This window comes from Natator depressus, chromosome 11 (assembly GCF_965152275.1).
Source record: "Natator depressus isolate rNatDep1 chromosome 11, rNatDep2.hap1, whole genome shotgun sequence".
In the NCBI taxonomy this organism is placed as follows: Eukaryota; Metazoa; Chordata; order Testudines; family Cheloniidae; genus Natator; species Natator depressus.
In genome coordinates this window covers 55,723,454-55,737,923 of record NC_134244.1, presented here as the reverse complement: position 1 = coordinate 55,737,923, position 14,470 = coordinate 55,723,454, and the positions used below count along the sequence as shown (strand labels likewise).

General features: G+C 39.0%; 1 protein-coding gene across 2 annotated transcripts in view; it reads left to right on the top strand.

The window, feature by feature from the left end:
• Nucleotides 1-14,470, top strand: part of HECW2 (HECT, C2 and WW domain containing E3 ubiquitin protein ligase 2) — a 256,874-nt gene that overhangs the window by 162,436 nt on the left and 79,968 nt on the right. For both annotated transcript variants that reach the window (XM_074967801.1, XM_074967802.1), the window contains 2 exons: nt 5,930-6,099; nt 7,982-8,124. In XM_074967801.1, coding sequence (XP_074823902.1) covers nt 5,930-6,099; nt 7,982-8,124 — 313 coding nt within the window. The remainder of the gene's footprint in view (nt 1-5,929; nt 6,100-7,981; nt 8,125-14,470) is intronic.

Sequence of the window (14,470 nt, the reverse complement as noted above, 5' to 3'; positions counted from 1 at the left end):
AGGCTGGAGGGAATTAAGCAGCTAAACTTTGTGAAAATGTTAAAAAGGAAAAAAAAAAGTGTTAGAGAAAGAGCATTCTTGGTTTCTTTGCAGCCATTCTGAGGGAAAAATGGGCCCTTTTCCAAAGGAATGTCTGTAAATTAGCCAGGCAAAAGAAACTGATTAAAATCATTTGACTGGACAATTTAGTCAAATTTGCTAAAAGAACATAAGGGGGTTCTATTGGAACTTAACTGCCTCAAATGTATAAAGGGAATGTAAGATGTAAAAAAACAGAGCAACGTGGAAGGGATGTTAAAGAAAAGAAAATGTGTATGTATCTATCTGTGTGTGTGTAAATATGTAAAGTTCTAAGGACCAGTTGGTTTTGTTTTTGTTTTAAATAATGCCACTAAAAATCCATTTGACTCTTTAATTCAAAGTTGCAAAACTGACAGACCTTTTTGCTAGACACAGGTAATTAGTGCTGTTTGGCTTTGGGATTTGGCATTCAACCCTTAAAAGGTAACTCAATGCTTTACAAAATTTAAAATGTTTTTAAGTTGTGGCTGCAGCTGGGCAGTCAAAATCAGGAGAATATAAAAAAAAAAAAAATTTCTCGATTCTTTTTGTTTGTTTGTTTGTTTTTGTAACAAAATAACAGATGAGAGTTGTAGAAAAAAAAATTAAAAAAACAGTGCCTCTCTGAAGCAACAGCAGGGGTGAGGTGCACAAAACAAAAAGAAGCAATGTGAGAAACACTGAGTCTTAAAATGGCTCTGAGTAATCAGACTGTCACTTTGATAAAGGTACATGAAACCTCTGCAAGCAAAAAAAAGGAATAGTGACACCTTATGTAAAAATGGATCTGGATAATGTTATAGAAGTTAAACTATGGAAGGAATGTGCATTTGCCCCAGAACATGCGCAGGGTATATTGTAGAAGGGGCAAAAGAAATGCAAACGTACCATGCTACTTAATTAAAATGCTATTAGGGCTCCAAAGGGAGCCACAATAGGTTGGGTTTTCTTTTTCAGATTGCTGTGTGTTTTGGAAGCAGAAGTTAAAAGTAATCAAAACTCTGGTGAAAGTTGATTGTGTCCCTTTTAAGATAGAGTCTCTGAGCTGCTGATGGCTTTAAATCCAAAAGCAGGAAGTGTCTGTGAAAATGCAAATTACCTAAATGATAAAGGAAGGAAAGAACTAGCAGCACAAAGGAGCTGCAGATAAAGGACACACCTGGTCAGCAAACAAATTGTCTAAATAAAAGACATGGGATAACAAGATAATTTTAATAAATTTAATGATAATAAGTATCCCTGTAACAACATATAGTGTGTATGATTTTTGGAAAAACCCTTTAAGGTCGTATGGTAATGATGCTTCTCAGTTATTACCTGTAAATAAAACTTAAAGCTTAACACAGCAGGAAAAACATTATAAACTTGGTCTTCTGTATAAGAAGGAAAACTCAGGGATTTAATGACTAAACAGTGGGATAATTTCCCCATAACCCTTAAAAGATAAAAGCCATTGAAACCTGGCCTGCCTATAGAACAAAAACAGGAAAATACGGGGGCAATTCCTCTGTTTTGCCTGCAATCAGCAAGGGTATTTGTAAAAGAAATATTTTAAGCAATAATCTGCCACCCCAAAAGGGGTAGAAACATGTTCTTTTTGTCTTTCAGAAAATCAGGAAAAGCTAATGCCAGCTGAAAAGCAACCCAAAACCATGAATCTACTGTCACAATAGAAATTGTGTTTTGTGTTCTATGTTTTGTCTTGTGTTTTGTCTTGTTGCTAGCACTGTTGTGTGTTTAAAAAAAAAAAAATACTGAAGACCTGCAGGAACTTAAAAATAAATTAAGCTTTCTGTCCCAGCTACAGGACAGCCTGATACAAAAACAAGTACATGCCAACGTAGACTTGGTCCAAATTGGTCTGGGTAACCTAAAAGCCCGATGGAATCTTTGGCAATGGCTTAATACTACCACATGGCTTATGCATAAAAAAAAAAAAAAATTAGAAATAGGAAACTACACAGCCATAGCTATGGATGGGATGCACTGAAATGCAGAAACTTGCACTAGCTACTTTAGAACACAAAATGTTCTGGGTCATATTGGGAAATATTAAGGTTTGATGCATTTGTTAAAAAAGAAAGAGATCATTGTTTGACACTTATCAATATGAATGGATTCAATATGTTTCCAGTATTGTAAAACCAGACTTGTTAATGGGAGAAATTGTTGTCAAAATTGCACACCAACAGTCCCTGGAGGCAAAGGTATTGAAGGTTAGCCCACTCCCCATATTACACATGGGATCCTTCTGGCTACCCTGGACCTCGAGCCAGTGGGCTGGGGAGGGAGGGAAGCTATTGGACACTAGAGGTTGTACCGAATGGACTCCTCAAAAGTGGGTGTGCCTCACCTTGCCTGTTGCCCCAGAACCTTGTAGTAAAGATACATCACTAGGATCGTGTATGTGGCATGAATTGGAATCACAAACTCAAATTGCCTCACAGTACCTTCTCTTGAATAGGCTACATAGAAAGTGACACTGACGATTATAAATCTTAGTGTCAAAAGGGGGATTATGTTGGATCATATTAAAGAAGTTCTGTATTAAAATCACAAATGAGTTTGATTCCCCATAGTTTAAATTCCAGGGTATTACTAATTAAGAGGTCTCTTGGGTTTTGGTACTGTTTCTCTCCCTCTATGTGTGAAACTTGCAAGCTGCTAATTGTGTTAGTACATTCTAAGACAGAATCTGTTCTCAAAGCAATTCACAGAGACTCAAAGCAATACTCTAACAACAGAAACAGCACCCAGAGACTCCCCGCCCTTTTGTTGTATTAACAATTGTGATTAAAATAGAGATAGAGGATGTATGTGGACGGATGCTTGGTGTGGATAACAACTGAATGATCAGGGAGGTGCCAGCCTAAGAATCCAGTGTTCATCGGCTGAAGAAGGCGTCAAGTGGAAATAACCAGAGGACCCCCGGAGGGCAGACTGGAATCCACCCAACAGCCTCAAGAATGGGAGAACCAAAGAACAAGATAACTTCTTGGAGCCGTCAGGAATGTGCTATCTGCTGATTGATTCAGCAACAGCATGATGAAGCAATTCCCATAGACTGGCATAGGAAGAAATTCCTATAAAAATAGACTCTTAAAAAGTGAGAACTTTGGGGTCTGATTCTGCAAACCAACTTCCAGGAGCATCAGATGAGCATCTGACAAGGCCCTGCTCCCTCCTCATGTCCAGGCCACCTGGCCAGTGGCTTGGCATGAGCAACTCTAAGGCTGGTAACTATGATAACAACCTTGCAGAACCTGTGTGTGTGTGTGTGTGTGTATATGAGTGAATGTGTGAATAAATATGAGATTGAATGGAATGTTATAGCTATAACTAACTGCTTACTATGATTCTTTCTGTATTCACAATAAATGTGGTATTTTGCCTTTTTCCCTTTAATAAGATCCTGCTGGTTTTTAATTTATTGCTACAACAATGCCACCTATTGTTCCCAAAATAGCTGCTCAGTGGAACACCTAACTTACATGTATGGGAATGGTGGGAAGGAGCTGTCTTCATCAATTCACTCACTCAGAATGGCCTTTTCCCTTCTGTCTGCTGCAATGCTCTGATCCATTCTTGATCTGCTAACACTCCCATCAGAGATGAACATGGATAAATATAACATTTCAACTGGCTTGACCCTGGTGTGGTGCTAACTAAGCATCTGTCCATTCATAAATACCTTTACTGCTCATCAGCACTCTGGTTACCAAGAGAGGAAAGCAGTGAAGAAAGCAGTGTGCCAAAAAAGACAAACTTAGGTCCTGCACTGTCTCCAGGGGATAGTCAAAACAGGCGTATGGTCAGGGTAAATTTGTCCTTGCACTTCTGCTAGCAACAGAGCATGGAAACAACAATCTTGTTTGGGCAGACTGACTGGGAAAAGCAGGTCTATGACTTCTGTTTTGGTGTGAAACTAACATTGTTTAATCATGAAACAAATTTTGGCTACAGGCTGAGAAGTCCATTTTCCTTGACTAGTGTGTGAACAAAACTTGAGCACAAATATTTGGGGAAAACATTGAATAGAAAACACAGTTGCAAATAATAATCCTCACTGTGCTCCCATCTTGACTTACCGACTTTGTTTTAAAGGTCAGGTTTTAATCTTCCTTTTATGGAAGTGCCTTTCATATTTTTTTTTTTTAAAAGCCTGCTCTTTTTCATTCTCCAATCTTTTCTAAGAGCACTTTAATTAACTATGTTCAGATAAACCCATTTCAAAATGCTGGCCTTTAAAGATGATGAAAGGATAGGTTGTTTTATAAAGAGGTCTCTAAAATTAGTTGGGAATACTTAGAAAGCGGAGTGGCTGAACCTCCCTAATCATTGCTGTTTATAGGCCATGACAGTGCATGTCAGAAAGCATTAGTGATATAATGCAGTACATTATTATATTAATATATCAATGTAAAATCGGGTCACGTGATGAAATAACATATCTGCCTTAGGCTGTAGGATCCTGCATGTTCTTAATTTTAAATTATTCTGAATGCATACAGAGATTACGTTCCGTGGATATATTTTAAAAAGTGGGGGAAAACATTAAAGTCTCTCTTGCTTGCTAATGAGTTCTTCTCTCTTTATGCATGAATTGCTTTTCATGGTTGGTGGATAACCATTTACAAAGAGGCATAGAGGGCTTCTTCCTTCGCAAGCATAACTGTGCTCCTGCCTGGAGAAGGAGAGTGTCTAACTGGTTCAGATGAGAAGTGCATGATAGAGAACTGTAGTGTTCTTTTTCTGTCATTTCAGTTATGAAGAAATTGCTCTTAAAAGGGTTTAGTTTGTATTTTATGGTATTTCCTATATACTATTTTTAGTGTCCTCACCCCCAACGATTACTTTTGATCGTTAGGTTGGGGTTTTTAGGTTGAATCCAAATTCAGGGTCTCATTTTAGTACAGCAACCTTTTTCTGGGTGTGCAAAAACTACATACAAAATTGCATATCTGACCTCGTGTGTGCCAGCTTCACTGAGGTTGGAGACTGCACACTACATGCTAGGATAGCTCATGAAGAAGGACCCAGAAATCTGTGGCTTCAGGGAACTGGAAAAGAAAAATACTTTGAAAGTTAATTTTAAAATCAATTATTGTATTGAAAGTGCCCCTCTTACCCTGGCTATTTGAGGCTTATGGCCCCAGCATTTAAGCAAGTACTGAGGATATGAACAAAAGTTCTTCTGGCAGGTGAGCATCAGTGTATGTTCCTCCATCATACAGCAGATGCACAAGGCTGCCAGACTTTGTTTCTGTGGGGGAAAACCTCTGTGTAAAGAAAGAAACATCCTCAGAAAACTCCGCATCTCCTCTCTTGGGAGTGGCTTTTCTTCCTCTGGGCTGAGACCATGTGCCTCCCAGCCCAGAGCACCATCTTGCTTTCTGAATATTTAGGGTGATCTTTATGCATCAGTGTATCAATCCTGAAAAACATTGTTTCATTATCCTATTTCATGGGTGGCTCTTCCTTTTCTTTTTCTTTCTTTTTTTTAAAATCCAGCAGCATGTGGAGGAGTGGGGATTGGGTGCTTTTTCTCTGAATGCAAATACATTAAATACAGAAAAAAAAAACAATTCTGCAACTCAGAGTCAGAAGTCCGCAAAGTATTTTATATTAGAAATAACTGGGGACTGGAATGTAAATCAAGAGCCCAGTCTAGTCTCATTACCTCATCTGTTTATTCTGTCAGGAAAACTGAGTGAATTCCTGCCATAGGCAACTTCCATTCACTAGATCTAATTAATCATAGTATGAGTAATTTTGTGTTAAACTGAAATCCGAGGTAATATTTTAGGACTACCTCATTTGTGAACTTCATGTTTTAATCTTTTTGTTCCTTTTCCTTCTTTCTTTCAAGATATTAGAGCAGTTGGGCTTAAAAAAGGGATGTTCTTCAATCCTGATCCTTACCTAAAGATGTCCATTCAGCCAGGAAAGAAAAGCACGTTTCCTACATTTGCCCATCATGGTCAGGAAAAACGGTCTACTATCATCAGTAACACAACTAATCCTGTTTGGCACAGAGAGGTAATGTATGCCTTTTAAGAACTCCTTCAATTGGCTAGTGCAATAAGTCACTAGGATATTGTTTCCTTCTTTTTTGTATTGGTCTTCAACGTCTGATGCTATGAGCTGGTTATTTAAATTGACATGGAAATTGCAGTAATTGTAGGAACCCTCTTGTTGGGTAGGAACAGTTGTTTTCTGTAACATGTTTTAATCATATGCTGTGAGCTTCTCAGTCCCCCTTCTGATAGCAAATTTTGGAATTGCTTAATAGCCCTGTGGATTCCTTGAAATTGCAGGAATAAATTAATTAGAATGGATTATATGTTGTGAAAAGAATCATTACAAAAAGGCACAGGAAGTTAACATTCATGTTCAGGCTCAGCTTGGGCAATGTTTCCGACTACAGTTAATTGAGAAATTATTCTCTCTCATAGCGCATAGCAACTGGCAAGGTCAAAGATTTCTCTGTCATCAGGCTAGGGGGATGATCTTTGAATTATTATATGTAGCTTGACAAAAGGCAACTTTTGAGATTTGTTTCCACAGGGAAGGCTGTTTTGTTGTTAAAATGGACACTGAAACGACACTGTCTCATATGCATTTGAGTGCTGAATGGCAAAAGTGTGTGTTTGAAAAAAAACCCACTGAACTGGAAATAATATTAAAATGAATACCTCTTAGTAACCAAAACCTGTAACCTTTTGATGGCTATTCACGGTTTGGTTTTGTTTTTGTGAAATGAATTGATGGTCTGAGTCTACATTCTAGTGTACATGTGCCCCCACCACATTTGGTGTCTGACTTCGCAGACTCAACAAAGAGGTCAAGGACAGAGTGGGTATGGGAATCTTAACAGAGAATATGGTTGAAGTAGATTAGCAACAAAGCAGGACAGTGTAGGGTCACTGTTAACACTGCCACTACTCATGGTCTAGCTGTTCTGTGGCTAAATAGAGGGCGTTTCCCCCAGTGATATCACTCTGGCATCATTCACAGTCATGCAGATTTCCCTCACAATTAAGCTCAGAAATAAGAGTTTTAGTTGGAGTCTCTTGTCTTTCTTTGTAATAGCCAGTAAAAAAATAAAAATAAAAAACTCCTCTATTTTGTTTCCTCCTTTCTTCTCTGGTCTCTTATTTTTGCAACTTATTACTAAAGTGATAATGTATTGTGCAGTATTAATTGGACCACAAACTATATTCGCATGCTGTAACTGATGTGCGTTTCCCTGTAGCAATGCTTTGACAGTACCATCTTATGATTGTATTACATATGCTGAACTTGGTGCAGAATTGGCCCTCTCCTTTTCTCTGTGGGTTCCACAATGACAACTTGCAATTTCTATAGCAAACAGATGGCTAACAGCCACAGGAAATACAACCCTGATTGACAAGGATGAGAATTTTTGTTTTTATTCATGACTCTCATTCATTTGCTGATTTATGAATCTGCCAGATGTGCAGCGATTTGAACCTGTCTGGCTGATGTCTGTAACTAAGTTGAACTCTAGCCTCTTGTTTTGTTCTCTGTTGAGAATTATTTAGCCAACCAGCCAGACTGTTTTTAGCCATTCTTTTAAGGTGGTGATTTGTACTGAAATCCAAAAGGTGAAGGCCAGTGGAAGTCTAAGTAGTTGATGTAGGCTGTAAAATTGATGCCTCACCAAACTGTCATTTTTGATGAAACATCATAGTAATATAGAAATGAAAAAGCCATTTATTCTTCGAGGAGGGAGAATCATTTGTTTTTAATGATTGAAGCATCATTTTGTAATCTGGAAGCAGCTGTCATCATCAATAAACATTGCTTTGGGTTGCCTGTCACATACGGGTGGTGTAAATGTACATATATGTTGAATAATGGTGTAATGATACACTACTGAATGTGTTCTTTTTTTCAGAAATATTCTTTTGTTGCACTTCTAACAGACGTCTTGGAAATTGAAATTAAAGACAAATTTGCCAAGAGTCGTCCTATCATCAAGCGCTTTCTTGGGAAGTTAACAATACCAGTCCAGAGACTATTGGAGAGGCATGCAATAGGGTAAACTAACTCGTTGTTGTTAATTAAGTCAGTAGGGAAGATCAGATCAGCATCTGCGATACTGGCACAAACAACCTTTTCTTGGCTAATTAATTGTATACTCATTGTGATCATATACCACAGACTTGCCATAGCAGGAAGTTAATCTCTCTGTAGCCTTATGACCTCTGATATGAATATGCTTGCATTTCTTAGACTGTTTTAAATTTGTGTGTGTAAGCACCTGTGTGTGGTTTGTTATAGCTTATTTTTTTAAGGTTTCTGAGGCAAAGAAAAATTAACTTGTTGCTAATAAATCAGGAAGTAAGGCATAGCTACTTCCAGCAATATACAGTAGTGTGCCAACTTAGAACAAACAGATTTTATTGTCTTGTTTCTTTTTATAGTTCAAACATTTCTAATAGCTTAATAGTGAGAGAGATTTCACAATGGTTTAACTGGGTAGAAATGAAAGGATTCTAATTGGTTATTGTTCTGAGTATTGGGAATACCACAAAATTGAAATTGACTTTCACTATGAATAAAGGTTTGATGGGGCCCAAAATTAATCTATTGTGCTTTTAAAAACTTTTTCTTAGCTTTCGATACTATTTTTTTTTAAAAAGACAAGTTTTCAGATAACCAAAGTGACCATTGGTGGGGATGGAAACACTGTCCAATCTTGCTTGATGGTTGGACAGGCTCTGGAATTCTATAGTTGGGCAAGGAGGGAAGGATAAAGGCAAGGGATTCTGGGCTGGAACATTGGGGCCTGGCATTGTGGGTCAGGAGGAAGATGGCTGTAGGTTAAGAGTGGACAGATAATAGTATGTGTACAAATTAAAATATAAATTAAGAAATAATCCAGTACAGTACTTTGTTTTATCAGGATCTGTAAAATTCATTAATAATGCATTTAATAGTTCTAGGAGTAGACAATAAATAATACTTCTCTTAATATTCACGCATCTGAAGAAAATGGGAGGAGCTGAACTGTGTCAAATACTCTTTTTTTAGGGCCCGATCCAAAGCCCGTTGAAGTCAATGAGTCTTTCTGCTGACTTCAAGGAAGCTCTGGATTGATCATAAGGCCATAGGAAGCAGAAGCAAAAAATATGTTCTTCCTGGGAAGTTAAAGGGCGTGAGAGTAACATCATGTTCTTGCCTGACAACCAGGATGCAAACAAATAGCGGCCTTGGCAGAGAAAGTTTGCAGATCCAGTACAATGGGTCTTACTCCTGCTTGCAGCTTCTTGGGGGCATTAACCAGACTTGTCAATCAGGCAGGCTGGGAGTGGCCATATCCATGAAGATTTAGCCAGTTTGACCTGCCTCCAGCAGCTGCTGGAAGACTTTACCAGACCTCCTGCTTAGAGCAACAAGAAAACAAAACCAAAAAGGATTCTAAGCGTTACAGGGCTATTATTTAGCCTCAGGAGTGATGGGGGGGTTCTGCAGCAGGGTTGCTGGAAACTCCCTTCTTATACTGAGGTTGCTGCCTGCAGCAGCTTCCTGCGTAACATGTCTGGGCAGGCATTTCTGGTGGAACACCTCACAGCCAATAAGAGGAAGAGAGAAGTTGGCAAAAAAGAATGCAAAAGTGCCTGGGCTAATCAGACCCTATCATGGTCAGCCGTGCCACAGCTGCCAGGTTAATTGAACCCTGCTCGTGTAGTGGATCAGACATTCCACACCGGTGGGGCTGATGGGACCGTGCTCACTGTGAATCAACCAATCCCAATATAGCCAGTCCTGCAGGGCTGAGAGGGATAGCAGCCCAGACATGGAGGAACAAGCAGGCGGTAAAGGGCTACTGGAACAGAATCATAGAATCATAGAATATCAGGGTTGGAAGAGACCTCAGGAGGTCATCTAGTCCAACCCCCTGCTCAAAGCAGGACCAATCCCCAACTAAATCATCCCAGCCAGGGCTTTGTCAAGCCTGACCTTAAAAATATCTAAGGAAGGAGATTCCACCACCTCCCTAGGTAACGCATTCCAGTGTTTCACCACCCTCCTAGTGAAAAAGTTTTTCCTAATATCCAACCTAAACCTCCCCCACTGCAACTTGAGACCATGCACTTATTTTTGACTGGTTTAAGGTGTAAGCCAGCCTTTATGGAAGTCTGCCTGACACTGAGGGATCCATTGAAACAAAGGACCATGCCATGCAGCTTATGTGCAGCTCTGCTTGTCTCGCTAAGGGATTCGGTGAAACAAAGGGCTGCTGTTGTTTAGCACAGCAGGGCCTAATATGGGATTCAGTGAGTCAAAGGCAGGGTGTAGAAAAATTGATGATTTAAATTTTTTTTTTTAAATTTTAAGATTTTCTAAGCTCAATTAAATATAGGTTTATTTAAAAAAACTGTTTGAATTGGACATCTTATTATAACTTTAAGCCTTTACATAATGTATTCAAATAATTTAAATATAAAATATAATGTAAAGTAGTACATGTTTGTTGTCATATTTTAAAGAAAGTCAAACTAGTGAATTGGTGAAGTCACTGGCTATGCATCTAGAACCAGACTGTGTTGAAGTGCTAAACTGGCTTTTGACAGCATGTAGCCTCTTCTGCAGGAGCAGAGAGAATATTTTCTTCATTTCAGTTTATTCAGCTAGTGCAGTTCAATGACTAGTTCATTCAGAGTTAAGACTCTAACTGGGAGTTGAAAAAGCTGTTTCAAAAAGTAGACATGAGAGGATGAGATCTACTACTTCTAAAATATTGAAGGACATAGGGGCCAAAATTAGTTCAGTTCCCTAACTATAGATAAGTCCTCCTTTATTTAATCAATGTTAGTTTATCAAAATATGGTTTGCATTTAAAATGTTTTTTCTTTTGTATCCAGCACATTTAAGTTAGTAATATTATTTTTAAAATGTATGTGCTTTTTTTGGGCTTTTAATTGAATTTGCATTTCCATCCAAATAGATCTTAACACAAATCAGAAGTAAAAATTAATCATCTAGTAAATAAGAAATGACAACATTCACCATTTTCTAGTCATAATAAAAATGTGAAAGTTAAGAATCTGAATAAATGTAGGTTAAGCGATAATATTGCTTAAATATGTGTGGATGTAGTGTATCCACCAGGTTTGCCAAAAAAATAAAATAAAATAAAAACCACCAAATTTAGTGTAAAGGCTATATTTAGTTGCAGACCAACATGTTGTAATGGTTACCAACAAATGAGACTCAGCCTTTCTTTAGGAAAATAGCTAAATTAGGATTCAAAACATGATTTAAAATTATTTAAAACAAGGTTTTTTGCTTGCTAATTAAAATCAGTCCACCCAGGACCAAGGGCAGTGTCATGTGGCATCTTGTGTAAGACTGCCTGGTTCACAGCAGGATCCAGTGAGACAAAAGGGCTGTGCCATGTGCCCTTGCCTCAAGCAGGGGTTTAGGGAGAATCTGTAAAGTTTAAGGAACCCTACTAAGGAATCATCTCAAAAGAGTGAACCTTACAAATGTTGCACTTATTTCAGAAGCACAGCAGCAGGTGGTGGTGTTCTCCCTCCAGGCTCTCTCTTCAGTGATATTCTGTTATCATAGGTGATAGAGGCCACTCTCTCTCCCTTTGTCCTACCATTTAGGGGGTGGCAAACTCCATAAACCAGGGTTCACTCAGTGGCTGGACTTCAAGGTTAATTTCTCTCACTTTCTCCCCTATGACTCTGACAAACTAGGAAGGAAAGATAAAGGCATACTGCAGATTCTGGCCACAGGAGTCACTCCTCCACAAAGGAAATTTCTAAGGCTTGATTTTCCTAGTAAAAGGAGGAAAAAAGAGGTGCAAGGACTTTCTTCCCCTTCTGGTTCACTGTAATGCAAATCTTCCCAGAGTAAAGGCTCTGAAAGGGACAAGAAAGAGCCCAGAAAGTGCAGAGAAGTCTCCTCAGATTCACTTATGTGAGAGCTGTTTCAGTCTTTAGGCTAGAACCCTCAGGGGAAGAACCTCAGAATCGGCTTTTGAGGAGCAATTTGAAACCATTCTCAGGAGTATTATGAGTACTGTATACTCTTCCAGAAATCCAATCCCCCGGCAAATTGGGTATTTGTTACTGCTAAGTATCCAGAGGACAGGTGCTTTGGTGACTATAGATGGCACTACCAGGTAAATCTCCTTTAATAATAATAATAATAAATTAATAATAAAATGTAAAATAATCCTAATGTAAGGCGCTCTGGTAGCTCAAAAGGAAATACAGAACTTACTGTGGGTCTTGGCACTCTTTGATCCAGTTATGAGTTATAGGAGATATGTCTATCTAGCTGAGCTGATTGAATACACAAAGTGACATGAGAGACGGAGGAGATACTGCAGGACAACCCTCTGCATTTTTTCAAGCAAGTATGACTACAGGCTGATTCGGTTTCAAGTGGTTTCCCAAATAGAGAGCAGGAAATTTCAAGTGTTGGATTAATGCTGTCAGAAGAATGAATCTTAGCCAGAGATATCGAGCTGGCTTACATCTGAGAATTAAAAGCATTTCAAACCAAGACTGACATCCCCTTCTTCCAACCAATTGAAATGTGAGCATATGAAGGCTGCCGTATTCATCTGCTGCAAAATTGATCTCCCAGCGAACAAGACGACTTATACTTCTTCTTTTGTCTTCTTTCTAGTGCCCAAATTCCAAACAGGAGGCTCAACTGGAAATTCGTGAGTGGATTTTTTCCAAAAGCCACGGTTCAATTCAGGATGGAGACCTTTAATTGTTACCAAAGCATCAATTTCCATCAATAATTGATCTGATGAACGCCTATTTACATACTATTATGCGACCCTCCCAGAGGAGATATCAATGTGACATGCAACAGGCAAAGTTACCAACTATACCTCTTTATTCCTGGGCCTACCTGCCTTTTTAGGGGTGTTTTCCAAAATGCAAGCCAATGCTGTTTTTTCTCAAGCAGAAAGGGTTCCCGTATACACATAAGGTGTCCCATCCATCAGATTACTGTTCCTGGAAAAGGCACGCAAAACAGCCATTATGTAGTTCAGATTTTTTGGAACAACAATTTTTTTTGGCAATATCACTAACATCCAAGTGATGGCATGCCGTCAATATTACTTCTGGGAGTAGTCATAGATATCCGCTTCCAGAGGCGTTTATTTCTATCAGAGATCAGGATTCAGAAGCCAGTGCTCAGAAGGCACAATGTCACTCATTCTCCAGACACATCTATCATGGTTCTGATGTCTTGGATAAGAATGAAGGTCACTAGCAATAACATTCTGTTGAGAGTGAGACTCCATGTGGGTTATTTTCTCCATAAATTTCTAAATATCCTGAGGTTGTAGTACCCATCATTCCTGTTTTCCCTTGCCCCAGTGCCAAGGAGTACTTGGAAAGTCACAACCTGTTGCAGTCAGAAAGGAATGGTGAAGAAAATCCGTGCCAGCTTCAAGAACAGGGAACCTTATTGAGGGAACCATTTTATCCAAGGATAATGGAAGATGAGACCTCCAACATGGTGTCAGTTGGATCAAGGGCAGAGCAATCAGGTTTTAAGAGTCCAGTCCTGATCAGCCAAGATGTACCGGTGGTGTTGTACAGCACTTCAGCAATGGCTTTTATCAACAAGGTGGTACCACATCTTCAATGTGGCTGTGAGCTTCTAATCTCTGTTCCCGGGTGCATATTTAAAAAACAAACAAAAAGAAATCTGTTGTATACTCAAGCACCTCATATAAAGAGGAAATAAACATCATAGCATCAGTTAAGAAAACAAAAGGAAAAATACAGGAGAATGGAGTGTACAGCATCTTCAAGAGGAGAGATGGCCTTGAGTTGCCTGCCTGTCCATGGACCTAGCTGCATCCAGAACCCAGCAAAGAAACTGAAGTGTTGTTCCAGATGAAGAAATTAATAGGCAATAGCTGCAATTGTTCACTTTCTTTCATGGCCCAAAGCATGACTGGTTTTTTTTGTTTTTTGGGGGGGAGGGTTGGGGGGTGTCATAACATACTCCTGGACAGCCACAAGAAGCAGAGTGAGTGGGGATTGGCCCTACATTGTCAGGGGAAGTTCTGGGTCTCATGTCCAATTCAAGTGGCAACGCCACTTGATTATGTCGTCTCTGCAAGAAGAATCTGCTCCCAAGGACAAAATTCTGCACCCAATGCCAGAAAATTAAATCTAACTAAATGTACAATATGTGAGATGTATTAGGTAAAATAGGATATTCAGATATGTTTATAACACACTTCTCTTTTAGCCTTGAGAAGGTATTTTACAAACAGGGCATCTAAAGGGGCTGGTCTATATGTATAGCATAGTGGTAAGTTATAGGCCTGGATGTATTGCGTCAACGCAAAGTGGGCCGAAAGAAAACGTGCTCATTCATTCAGAGC